The sequence below is a fragment of the Schistocerca gregaria genome, chromosome 9 (assembly GCF_023897955.1).
Source record: "Schistocerca gregaria isolate iqSchGreg1 chromosome 9, iqSchGreg1.2, whole genome shotgun sequence".
In the NCBI taxonomy this organism is placed as follows: Eukaryota; Metazoa; Arthropoda; class Insecta; order Orthoptera; family Acrididae; genus Schistocerca; species Schistocerca gregaria.
The window spans coordinates 188,408,672-188,422,618 of record NC_064928.1 but is presented as its reverse complement, the minus strand read 5'-3'; the positions used below and the strand labels follow the sequence as shown (position 1 = coordinate 188,422,618).

Sequence of the window (13,947 nt, the reverse complement as noted above, 5' to 3'; positions counted from 1 at the left end):
AAAGAAAATGAACTGCAACACACCATTTTTTTCTTTTCTCCCCATCTTGGCTGTTATTTTGGCAACACCCATCATGTTTAAATAATGAAAGAAGGCGCTGGTACAACATTTATTTTTAACATTTTTATTTATTTACTTCCTCTTCGAAAACTTTGTTTGGTACACTACTGAAAATTAACACAAATTCCCCTTGACAGCACTTTATTCATTATACTTTTAAAACCCAATCATCACATCTAGGAAGTGTTAAGTTATGTTCCTGCTGAATTGCCAGTTTTTGTCATAACAAATCAAAGACATGTTTTGATACAAGAACATGTAATTCTCTGCTTTTTTAACACAACATTTGTATATGTATAGGGAGCTTACTCTCTTTGTACACATAATAAACAAAATACAAAGTCTTTTAACAAGATTTGAACGCCTTTTTAAGTTGTTGCATAAACAATTTCCAATCGTTTGTAAATTTCTTTTCTTTCACATACTTGTATATTATAAATGGAATACTTGTCTTCAGAAGTCTCTCTTCAATGTCACGTTTATTATAAATTGTTGTATGAGACAGAACAAATGTTTTTTAAAAATTATCGTGTAGTCTTGTTGTGTGACCATGACTATTTAGATACTCATACAGCTGATCATGGAGTGCCTTTAGGAAAATTATGACCCTTTCACTTGCATATTTCAAATGAGAATGCTCCTCACTATTCTGTTTAAATGAGGTAAACAAACGATTTTCAGTCACATCAGAGGAGTAGAGACTGGTATTACATGTTTCACAATCATCTTGTACATCTATGCCTTTTAGTACATAGCCTGCTACATAGGCTAAGGATTGTTGATCTTCTAAGACTCGATGATACCATCTGAGTAAGAATAAATTTGCTCAGGTCTATCAGTGTCATTCATCTCACATTCACTTAAATGTTCACTCCTACCACTAGCTGCCAAAAAGTGACACACACTGCAAGGCAAAGTCATATGATTGACAACACAAGTCTTCAGAGCTTGTACAAGCTGAAAACAAGTTGGGTTTGTATTAGAAATACAATGTTGTCTTATGCAACAAAAGAAATTTTCTAAAGCATCTTGATTGAACGCATTTAAATTTAAGTACTTAAAGCCAACCACTTTCATGGCCTTCCACAAGAAAATAATAGACTGCAATGTAATCTGCCAACCTTTTATGAAGCTAAACATATTACTCTTGTTTCTTCCCATTTCAAATCTATTATTTGCCAGTTGCCTATTTCCCTCAATATGCTATACCACATTTCTAAATGTGGCGAATTTTCTGATAAAGCACACCTCAATTGTTTCCCATCTCTGGGATATTGCTCATTACTGTTGAGTGAATCAAAGAGAATATCTACCTTTTCCACAAACTCAGCTGTATGAATAGCTTCAGATGGTAATGTGTGAGTAGAAACATATGTTTCAATTGCAGCTGCAACAGTATGGCTCATTTGTGCAGCAGAAACTTTTACCTTCATTTTGACATGGGAATCAGAAAAGTTAAAGTGTTGTGCTTTTAATTTGGGTAGATTTTTGAAACATTTTTTTAGCCAAAAAAAAACACTATACTGATGTACTCAAACTTTGCTGCTTTGTGAGGTTCAAATTAAATTTTGCGGATTCTTCTCTTCCTGTATGATCCATCCTCATGTGTCTGAAATGTTATTCAAACCAAAAATTAGGTACGAGAAAAAAGATCAGGTATGGTTTACATTGATTAATGTTGAAGAAAACTCAATGTGAAATTATTTTCACTATCAAAAATCGTATTAGCTTATGTCTAAATGCAACTATCCTGTACTGAAGTATTGATAACTGTTATCATGGCTTGTAATCTGATGTGGTATTGCTACAAAATAGTGAAAAAACGAAACAGATTCTCATTTCTACTACGGATATGCACATCACTCTATGTATAACTGCGTGAGCGTTGTTGCAGTATATTCTATATTCAACACAACTTCGTTAAACAGTGCTATCAGGCAGTAGAAACACTGCTTATTATACCATTTCAGTATATTTCAGCATCTAGATACCAAATTCAACTGTAGATTATCAGAAACAGTTACAGCTGTAAATCTGTATTACATTGTGTTGAGCATTAAAGTGTGAGAAGATTTCTACTGCATTGGATATTGCCACAATAATACGTGTAAATGTCCAACTGCTTGAAGGACCTGCTATGTGACTTCCAAACATATGCCTTATTTGTGAGAACACAACCTTTGTCGATACAACAGCAACAAACACTTCTTACCTGGATAGAGTGTTATATACTGCACAGAATATTTACTGTCGAAAACGGGAAATAGAACACACTCGAAGCATTACGTAACATGTCCAATATTTGGTATGTAGTAAACGGCACTATAAATGGTACTTATTGTGTCATTAAGAGTACTTTGTGGCAAAAAGAAAGATGAAGCAAAGCAAAATTATATTTCATTACAGGATTCGGAAAGTTGAATACCAACTATGTCAAAAGCTGCTAGCATGGGATTCTCTATGAAATACAACGAAATATGAACAGAAATAAGAAATATACTTACCCTTTAAGTAAACTGAGCAACGGAAATTGTATTTCTTTGCAGGAACAAATATACAAGGGTCCACAGAAAGTAATGTGATGATACAGCCTCGTGTTCTATATGAAACAAAAGTAAAAAAGTAAATACTGAAACATCACACCATCAAATATTACGAATGCATCCAAAAATTAAGCAGAATAATAGCAACATACTTCCACTGCAATTTAAACGAAAAATCACGATCATGTTGCTACAATACCAAAACAATTATGGAAGACGTCATCCAATAGGAACACGAGACTATAAGTTGCTAAACTTGCAGCACTCCAAGTGGCCTGGGACCAAACCAACGTCGTGTTACCGGAAATCCCTATATGAGTTTCACTCCCCTGGGCGGCACACTGAAAGAGATAGCCACGGGTTGAAAGCTATATGGGCTAAGAGGCAACAAGCCACGTAGTTCCATTCCAGACCACTAGAGGCGCTAGGGGTCAAACAAAGCTGGAATTGGCCAATGAGAGCTGTCTAAACTCCAATGGAGGATGTTAAGAAATATTCTCTTGCTCTTAAGTGAAGTCTGTGGTCCTCGGTTACAGTCGTCTTTGTATTTGTTCCATATTTACGTACTACTCATCTTCATTATAAACAGATTCTTTACTTTAAATTCATAAAGTTCTCCGTGGAATTGAAGAGATTTCCTGCTGGAAAATGTCCACAATTAACTGTAAGGTAAGACATTTAATATTTCATTACATAATCTCGTAACCTATAAATGAAATGTATTCTCTTCTATTGTGAATTAAGCAATGTGGTTTCCGTTTGTTTATTTAAATAACTTTGACAAGTCTGTAGTAGTTTCATTTAATTATGACTTATGTTTTTTTCAGGATATTCATCACAACAGATTGACGTTGAAATACTCCTGCAAGTTCCCTGGCTGTTCATCTGGTTATTATAAAGGTTCCACAGAGGAAATTTGCAACAAGTCTTTCTACAGGTTTCCAAAATAACCTCAAGAGTTGCTTCTAAAGTGGAAGAGTGTAAACTGTTACCAGATGTGAACTATACGTCTTATTTTGTTTGTAAATGTCATTTTTTTGAAGATGATTTTATGAATGAAAGTAGGCATAAAGAAAAGGGGTGTGTTTCGAAATCAGGTGACACTGTTGTTAATAGTGAATTGGGCCTACCAAGCACTAGTGGTTCAAATGGCTCTGAGCACCATGGGTGCTGTGGTCATCAGTCCCCTAGAACTTAGAACTACTTAAACCTAACTAACCTAAGGACATCACATACATCCATGCCCGAGGCAGGATTCGAAACTGTGACCGTAGCAGTCGCACAGTTCAAGACGGCGCGCCTAGAACTGCGAGCCCACCGCGGCCGGCAAGCACTAGTGGTGCTATGGCAAATGTTCTTGTGTGCTTGAGAAATAAAAAGTAAGTTTTGTTTTCATTTCACTGTTTTTATCCACCTTTCCTGCTTTTGGTATTTGATATTGCTGTTTTCTTTTTGTGTTGAAGCATTTACAGCAGTTACTCAGAACTTATAGTCCTGAAACATAGTTGTAACAAATTTTAGAATTCTTCATTAATTAATACTGTGATAAATATTTCTTAATTGAACCTCTTTAACTGTTGCTTAATAATAGGCTTTTCTCTCCATTTTTCCAGCAGCTTGTATGACGTAAAAATTATGACATTATTCAGGAATATTTGTAGTCCAGTATAGTGCTACAGTGTTATTTTTCTTTTGCTTCAATTATTTACACTACAAGATTGTTTCGACTTACCCTCAGTTACAAGTGTTGCATCTAGTTCTTATGAACCATAAAACATGCTGGAGCTTTTACATGTTTGTAGATAACAATATAAGCATGTCAATTTAAAAGTCTATTTATGACTGAAAGAGATTTTCACTCTGCAGCGCTGATATGAAACTTTCTGGCAGATTAAAACTATGTGCTGGACCAAGACCCGAACTCGGGAACATTCCCTTTTGCAGGCAAGTGCTCTACCACCTGAGCTACCCAAGCGCGACTCACGCCCCGTCCTCACAGCTTTACTTCTGCCAGTATCTCGTCTCCAATCTTCCAAACTTTACAGAAGCTCTCCTGCGAACTTTGCAGAACTAGCACTCCTGAAAGAAAGGATATTGGGGAGACATGACTTAGCCACAGCCCGGGCGATGTTTTCAGAATGAGATTTTCACTCTGCAGTGAAGTTTTCTGTCCCAAGTTGCAGTCTCGGTCCGGCACACAGTTTTAACCTGCTGGGAAGTTTCTATTTTTGACTTTTGCGCCTGACAGTCGCTGCTCCTATCATGTTTTCTTGTCTGTCAGACGCAAACATCAAAAATAGACTGAAGATATTACTGAATAGGTTTCTCTCTGCTGTAGTACAGCTGTGTTTCAATAATTTTATGATGCCAGCCAAAATAATTACATAGCACGCCCAAAAAAATAAGGTAGTAGAATTAAAATAAAAACCTACAACGTAAGTAAACTAGGAGGGGATGCCACCTGCAATGTTTACATATTTTAGTTCATATCCATACCACTTGAGGCACTGCTGCCGGTCTGTGTTTCCCACTTTTGACACGGGAGTTGCGTTTGTCATTTTTGTTGTTCTGTGAAGATAGCACTTGCCTTTGTAACAGCTCGGCTCGAAACGAGACCAACCATTGCGTTTACACTGCGATTTGTATCGGCACATGTATGAGATACATGTATATGCGACTTTGCGACATGTATCGCGACTTTTATGATTTAACAAGTATCAACCTCATATATGTATGAGCGTGCGTTTACACTGGTTGATCTGTAACACTGTGCGATGGCTTCCGACGACGATTTGGAAGATTTCACATTTTTATGTGCTGGTACACTAGCTCTTTTGGAAGATGATAGGAAGAAAAGGCGGAGCAAGCGTAGATGGTGGGCGAGAGTGTTTCTGTGCAAACACACTACTCACTGAGCTTACGCAATGTTCGTTCAGGAAGTAACGCTAGACGATGGCGCATATTTTAGAAATTATGTTAGGATGAGTATGGAGGATTTCCGCGGTTTGTTATCTCTTGTGGCTCCTCTTGTGTCCAAAACCAACACAAACTTTCGGGAAGCGATTCCCCCAGAGGATCAGTTGGCAGTAACACTCCGTTTTTTGGCCACTGGGGATTCCTTTTCGACATTAATGAATCTGCATAGAATACCAAAAAGTGCCATATGCAACATTATTCTTCATGTTTGCGAGGCCGTTGTGCAAGTTTTATTCCAAGAAGTGATGGTAAAAATTTTATATATATCAGAGTATGTAATACATTACATAATTTTTTTATGCATCTGGCACGTATATAAATTTTTTGCTATTATTCTGGCGGCCTCGCGTGATAATGTTGACAAGGGATGTTAATGCCGACAATCATGTACGAGACGTTGGCATTAGCAATCGCTTGACAACTCAAATGTTTTGTCATGAAATCTTCAGTTTATGAAGGCAATTACTTTTAACGAGCAGACGAGTGTACATACAAGTTACTGTCAGCCAGGAACAGCAGCACAAATTTTCTACAGTGTCGTTGATGTTGCCAACATTACCATGCGAGGCTGCTGGAATAGGATTGAAAATTTTAACGGCACATACATTTTGCACCATAAATTTCTCAAATTTTGCTGAAATGGGTTCGCTTTTAGTTCTTTGGAACGACTGACATGCTTCACTCAGTAATACGATATCACAATTTCTGAGGACACTTTCTGCACAGTAAAGATATCCAACAACATTAATTTGTATTTAGTTTTAATAAGTAGTATTTGACAGCACATGAGATGCACATTTCAACATTTATACATGTTTTTAAAGAATCCATAAATTATGTTCCATTTGCATTTATTAGTTCATCGTTTGCCTACTGCAAACATCCTTATATTCCGTTCTCAAGCCTTTTATAATTCTAGTTTGGCCATTTTCATAAAGAAATCGGAGCTTATTGGTGACAAAGTTACCCAAATGGGAAAACTGCTCCCTTTTTCTGCCTGCTAAATTATTTCCAACGTTTCTTAAGGTCTGTAAAAGACCTTCACGGTCTTCATCCAGGTATCTCCTGGCTCTCTTCGGTGCACTTGAACTACCACATCCTCTCGGACTTGGAGTGATACAGGGTGACACGGTTGCAGATCCACTTTCATGTGGAGGCACAGAGTTGACTGGAGTGGTTCCCACTTCCACAATGTCTTTGCGGGCGTGGCAAATGTCACCTCCTCCATTTCTGTTACATCAAAAGGGAAACTAATGCTTCCTTCTCCTTCACAATCTCCTTCTGTGGCTGGAGCTTCCATGACCTTTAAAATACATAACACACTTCTAAGGCAAAGTGAGCTATATGTTATATACATACATTATAATCAAAGCATCTTAATGTATTGAGAATTTTTGAGTTGTTGTTGTTGTTGTAGTCTTCAGTCCCGAGACTGGCTTGATGCAGCTCTCCATGCCACTCTATCCTGTGCAAGCCTCTCCGTCTCCCAGTACCTACCGCAACCTACATCCTTCTGAATCTGCTTAGTCTATTCATCTCTTGGTCTCCCTCTACGATTTTTACCTTCCACGCTACCCTCCAATACTAAATTGGTGATCCCTTGATGCCTCAGAACATGTCCTACCAACCGATCCCTACTTCTAGTCAAGTTGTGCCACACACTTCACTTCTCCCCAATTCTATTCAATACTTCCTCATTAGTTATGTGATCTACCCATCTAATTTTCAGCATTCCTTTGTAGCACCACATTTCAAAAGCTTCTATTCTCCTTTTTTACAAACTATTTATCGTCCATGTTTCACTTCCATACATGGCTACACTCCATACAAGTACTTTCAGAAATGACTTCCTGACACTTAAATCTACACTCGACGTTAACAATTTTCTCTTCTTCAGAAACGCTTTCCTTGCCATTGCCAGTCTACATTTTATATCCTCTCTACTTTGACCATCATCAGTTATTTTGCTCCCCAAATAGCAAAACTCATTTACTACTTTAAGTGTCTCATCTTCTAATCTGATTCCCTCAGCATCACCCGACTTAATTCGACTACATTCCATTATCCTTGTTTTGCTTTTGTTGATATTCATCTTATATCCTCCTTTCAATACACTATCCATTCCGTTCAACTGCTCATCCAAGTCCTTTGCTGTCTCTGAGAGAATTACAATGTCGTCGGCGAACCTCAAAGTTTTTATTTCTTCTCCATGGATTTTAATACCTACTCCGAATTTTTCTTTTGTTTCCTTTACTGCTTGCTTAATATACAGACGGAATAAAATCGGGGATACACTACAGCCATGTCTCACTCCCTTCCCAACCACTGCTTCCCTTTCATGCCCCTAGATTCTTATAACTGCCATCTGGTTTCTGTACAAATTGTAAATAGCCTTTCGCTCCCTATATTGTACCCCTGCCAGTTTCAGAATTTGAAAGAGAGTATTCCAGTCAACATTGTCAAAAGCTTTCTCTAAGTCTACATATGCTAGAAACTTAGGTTCGCCCTTCCTTAATCTAGCTTCTAAGATGAGCCATAGGGTCAGTATTGTCTCACGTGTTCCAACATTTCTACGGAATCCAAACTGATCTTCCCCGAGGTCGGCTTCTACTAGTTTTCCCATTCTTCTGTAAAGAATTTTGCAGCTGTGATTTATTAAACTGATAGTTCGCTAATTTTCACATCTGTCAACACCTGCTTTCTTTGGGATTGGAATTATTATATTCTTCTTGAAGTCTGAGGGTATTTCGCCTGTTTCATACATCTTGCTCACCAGATGGTAGAGTTTTGTCATGACTGGCTCTCCAAAGGCCGTCAGTAGTTCCAACGGAATGTTGTCTACTCCGGGGTCCTTGTTTCGACTCAGGTCTTTTAGTGCTCTGTCAAACTCTTCACGCATTATCGTATCTCCCATTTCATCTTGATCTACATCCTCTTCCATTTCCATAATATTGTCCTCTAGTACATCACCCTTGTATAGACCTTCTATATACTCCTTCCACCTTTCTGCTTTCCCTTCTTTGCTTAGAACTGGGTTTCCATCTGAGCCCTTGATGTTCATGCAAGTGGTTCTGTTATCTCCAAAGGTCTCTTTAATCTTCCTGTAGGCAGTATCTATCTTACCCCTAGTGAGATAATCCTCTACATCCTTACATTTGTCCTCTAGCCATCCCTGCTTAGCCATTTTGCACTTCCTGTCGATCTCATTTTTGAGACTTTTGTATTCCTTTTTGCCTGCTTCATTTACTGCACTTTTATATTTTCTCCTTTTATCAATTAAATTCAATATATCTTTTGTTACCCAAGGATTTCTACTGGCCCTCGTCTTTTTACCTACTTTATCATCTGCTGCCTTCACTACTTCATCCCTCAAAGCTACCCATTATTTCTTCTTCTGCTGTATTTCTTTCCCCCATTCCTGTCAATTGTTCCCTTATGCTCTCCCTGAAAAACTGTACAACCTCTGGTTCTTTCAGTTTATCCAGGTCCCATCTCCTTAAATACCCACCTTTTGCAGTTTCTTCAGTTTCAATCTACAGGTCATAACCAATAGATTGTGGTCAGAGTCCACATATGCCCCTGGAAATGTCTTACAATTTAAAACCTGTTTCCTAAATCTCTGTCTTACCATTATATAATCTATCTGATACCTTTTAGTATCTCCAGGGTTCTTCCATGTATACAGCCTTCTTTTATGTGTTAGCTATGTTTAAGTTATGTTCTGTGCAAAATTCTACCAGGCGGCTTCCTCTTTCATTTCTTCTCCCCAATCCATATTCACCTACTACATTTCCTTCTCGCCCTTTTCCTACTACCGAATTCCAGTCACCCATGACTATTAAATTTTCGTCACCGTTCACTGTCTGAATAATGTCTTTTATTTCATCATACAATTCTTCAATTTCTTCGTCATCTGCAGAGCTAGTTGGCACATAAACTTGTACTACTGTAGTAGGCGTGGGCTTCGTATCTATCTTGGCCACAATAATGCATTCACTACGCTGTTTGTAGTAGCTTACCCGCATTCCTATTGTTTTATTCATTATTAAACCTACTCCTGCATTATCTCTATTTGATTTTGTGTTTATAACCCTGTAGTCACCTGACCAGAAGTCTTGTTCCTCCTGCCACCAAACTTCACTAATTCCCACTATATCTAACTTTGACCTATCCATTTCCCTTTTTAAATTTTCTAACCTATCTGCCCGATTAAGGGATCTGACATTCCACACTCCGATCTGTAGAACGCCAGTTTTCTTTCTCCTGATAACAACGTCCTCTTAAGTAGTCCCTGCCCGGAGATCCGAATGGGGGACTATTTTACCTCCGGAATATTTTACCCAATAGGACGCCATCATTATTTAACCATACAGTAAAGCTGCATACCCTCGGGAAAAATTATGGCCGTAGCTTCCCCTTGCTTTCAGCCGTTCGCAGTACCAGCACAGCCAGGCCGTTTTGTTTAGTGTTGCAAGGCCAGATTAGTCAATCATCCAGACTGTTGCCCTTGTAACTACTGAAAAGGATGCTGCCCCTCTTCAGGAATCACACGTTTGTCTGGCCTCTCAACAGATACCCCTCCGTTGTGGTTGTACCTATGGTACGGCTATCTGTATCGCTGAAGCACATAAGCCTCCCCAACAACGGCAAGGTCCATGTTTACAGGGAGGGGGGGGGTTATGTTTTGAGTGTCGATGCGTAAATTAAATTAAAAAAGTAACAATTTTGTTTCCAGCTTCCTGCTACTGAAGAGGAATGGCTGAAAATTGCCAAAGTATATGAAGAAAAATGGAATTTATCCAGGTGTTTGGGAGCTATAGATGGGAGGCACATTGACATTGTGGCACCACCCAACAGTGGAACAGTTTATTTTAATTATAAAGAGCACTTCGGCATTGTTTTGCTAGGAATTTCTGATGCCAATTATAGAATAATTTACGCTGATGTTGGCACACAGAGGAGGATTTCAGGTGGTGGTGTCCTTAAAGACAAAATGTTAGAAACCAAAACTCTGAATATAGCACCATCAACTCCTCTTCCTGGTAGGAGCAAGCCTGTTCCATATGTTTTCGTTGCTAACGAAGCCTTCGGCCTAGAGGAAAATATTGTGAAACCATTTCCAGGTCTGCATGAAAAAAATAGTTGGCAACGTATTTTTAACTATAGAGCATGCATAGGAAGAAGAGTAATAGAAAATGCATTTGGGATTATAAGTGCTGTTTACAGAGTGCTGAGGAAGCAAATGCTTCTCAGTCTGGAAAAGCCTACAGTGGTGGCACTATTCTGTGTTTATTTACATTATTTTCTTCAAAACAGAAAATCTCAAAGGTACTGTCCAGCAGGAACATATGATAGCGAGGGAGATGATGGCAACGTAACACCTGGGTCCTGGAGGGACACCCCTACTGTGTTGGAGCCACTGCGTAGAACTGCCTGAAGAACTTCATTGCTGAATGACAACAGAAGAGAATATGCTGAATACTGCTGCAGTATTCAGAGCTCCATCCCATGGCAGTATGGGAAATAAGTTCCACATCATTGTTAAATGATGACATAAAGGAGTATGCTCTATTCTTCTGAAGTATTCAGGACTTCAAACTGTAGCAGTATGGAGAATCATGTTTTTCAGTGAAATTGTAAATAATTGTAAATATTCACATTATGTAAAGCATTAGCACGAAAAAATGTTGCCAAATATATGATTAATAAAATAATATAACGAATTTAATTACTGGTACTACTTCAAGTGTGTTCCTATGAGAGAGTGGTTTGTAATTGTCTCTTATGAACTGCATACTTTCAAAAGCATACCATGTAGAGTGGTGCACATTGCGTGTAGCACTTCCAGTTCCGTTGCTGCTCTTTCTTTTCGCTAACTCGCGACTATATTGGCTTTTTAAATTATGCCACTTGTCCTCGCATTCCTTCCTTGACACGTTAAATGCCTTAGCAATTTTCTCCCACTCGCCGTACCTTTCTGAGTGTTCTTATAGTCTCCTAGTTTTACATCCCATATACATGAACGCCTGCGCACTGCCTCTAAAAAATGCAGTGTATTTTGTTTCGACCAAGAAGTCATGGCAAATTTCAAAGTATTACATGTGGGCATAACACACGACACAATACACAAATACCTACACAACAAACGACAGTCGGTACCTCCAAAACCCCAACAGCCGCCAAAAAGCCTGGTACTACACATGCGCTAATCGCATGGAGGTATACTCCTTATACCTCCATGGCTAATCGTCATAATAAGCGGCAGGCGACAAGACGACAGGAAATGAACAAATGTTAGTACTGCACATTGGCGAGTTCTTCAAATGTCGCGTATATGGCCAAAAAGCGATATACAAAAAGCAATACGCGACATGTATGAGCTCGAGGGTCTGCATACAAGTTCCGTGAATTTTTGTATGAGGTGATGTATCGCGACATGTCAAATTGACATGTTGCTCATACATGTCGCGATAGATGTATCCCAGTTATGAGTTAACACTTAATCTAAATAATACAAATTATATACAGTATGGCAAAGCAACTCAAGATAGGGACCTCCAGTTAAAACTAATGGATAAGAAAATAAAGAGTGTACAATCCACAAAGTTTTTGGGCATGCACATTGATCAAAACTTAAGCTGGAAAGACCATCTCAAGTACTTATCCCACAGGCTCAATTCGGCATGTTTTGCATTGAGGATATTAGCTAGAGTATGCAGCACAGATTGTACTAGACTAGTGTATTTTGCTTACTTTCAGTCCATCGTGTCTTACGGCATAGCTTTCTCGGGTAAAACTAAATCAGGCTTAACAGATACCTTCAAACTTCAGAAAAGAGCTATACGAATCATAACACATAACTCTCCAAGAACTCATTGTAGGCATCTTTTCAAAGAACTGCAAATACTCACAATACCATCACTGTATATTTTTAAAAGCATTCTGTGGACAAGAGCTCATATAAAAAATCTTCATACAAATGAGGACTGCCATAATTATAATACTAGAACTCGTAAGAATTTGTATGTAGAAAGGGTAAGGACAACAAAAACCCAAAAGCATGTAAGTTATTTTCGAATAAAACTTTACAATGTTCTGCCAGTTACATGAAGGAAATAATAGATTAAGTAAAATTTAAGACTGAGCTTAAAAAATTACCTTTTAAGCAAAACTTTCTATGACATAGATGAGTACTTTGATTGTGTGTAAATGTATTGCCAAAAATTTTAATTTATATGTCTATATTTGCACTTTTAAAAAATGCCTTGAAAGTGATACTCCATTATTATGTCTGGAGTACTTGTACTAGATTGATAACTTTGTTGTGACAATTCCTACATCATGTAAATGATTTACAGCAAGATAATAAAATGAAAAATGAAAAAAAGTGTAAACGAACCTTGTGGAGAATGGAGATAGCACATGCCGTTGGGGACAACTCGGCACGAAACGAGACCAACCAATAGCATTTCAAGGTAGCTAGAGCCAATAGGATTTCTTTGTTTCAGATGAACCTGGCGTGGACATTTGTATCTTTGGTGTTTATATCACATGACACATCTTACATCTACAATAAGAGAGACTCCATACGCTCCAACTTTTGAGATAGTTATTGTTTTTCTTATTTATAACGGAAATCAATTATTAATTTTAACAATAAAAAGTCTTGTCATATTGCCTTTACCCATGTAGACATACAGATAACGTAGTTACTGCAAAATTCCTTATATTAGTACGATAGTTAGCGTTTTTCCTTGCGGCTAGGTGAAAAGTTTTGGCAGCTCTTTTTCATGGGCACCAGAATTACGCATCATCAGTGAATACCTGTTTTTCTTGCACCAACAGCCCTTTAGTTGTACAGTTACTCAGGAGAAGACAAACATCTGTTTGGCAACAGCTTTTTGGTGATTTCTCAACCATACTAGTGACATGTTTCGTTACGTTTTTATAAGAAGTGGATTGGTGTATTTTGTCACTGCAGTTATTTTTGTGAAAAAGGGGAGCGAAACATAACGTGGCCCATATTTTTTATCGTGTTGCAACATTCACGTATTGTGAAAATCCACTGATATTTTTGTAATTTGTAGCACTTAGGTTTAATGAATATCTGTCTTGACGAAATTCGTTGCTTGCTACAATTATTTGTTTATTTTATTGTTAAATGATCATTAATCTTATTGAAAAATGTCAGTTTATATGCCGCGAAAAAATCACGTTAAGCTGGTAGAAAAAGGATTCGTAACATTGCAATGTAATATGCCTTTGAAAGTATCAGTTTAGTTTCTTGTGAATTTATTCAAAGCCATCCACTTCTGCAACTTTTCATTCGACATCCCACAAATTAATAATAAAGAGTTATTCCTTTGAC

General features: G+C 37.9%; 1 protein-coding gene across 1 annotated transcript; it reads right to left on the bottom strand.

The window, feature by feature from the left end:
- Positions 1-108: 108 nt before the first annotated feature.
- On the bottom strand, positions 109-13,912 carry LOC126291498 (uncharacterized). Its single transcript, XM_049985005.1, has 5 exons — positions 13,890-13,912; positions 13,629-13,711; positions 12,979-13,058; positions 2,565-2,659; positions 109-1,669 (listed from the first exon to the last, which is right to left on the bottom strand). The coding sequence occupies exons 1-5, from the start codon at positions 13,910-13,912 to the stop codon at positions 1,579-1,581; spliced, it is 372 nt and encodes a 123-aa protein (XP_049840962.1). The 3' UTR covers positions 109-1,578.
- Between the last annotated feature and the right edge of the window lie 35 nt (positions 13,913-13,947).

Excerpts from the sequence above, each read along its gene's own strand:
- LOC126291498 (XM_049985005.1), bottom strand. The coding sequence starts at position 13,912 with ATGTCGAATGAAAAGTTGCAGAA. Across the intron at positions 13,712-13,889 it reads TCGAATGAAAAGTTGCAGAA|CAAGCAACGAATTTCGTCAA; the intron begins GTGGATGGCTTT and ends AAATAATTGTAG. Across the intron at positions 1,670-2,564 it reads TTGCTCAGTTTACTTAAAGG|ACACATGAGGATGGATCATA; the intron begins GTAAGTATATTT and ends ATAACATTTCAG.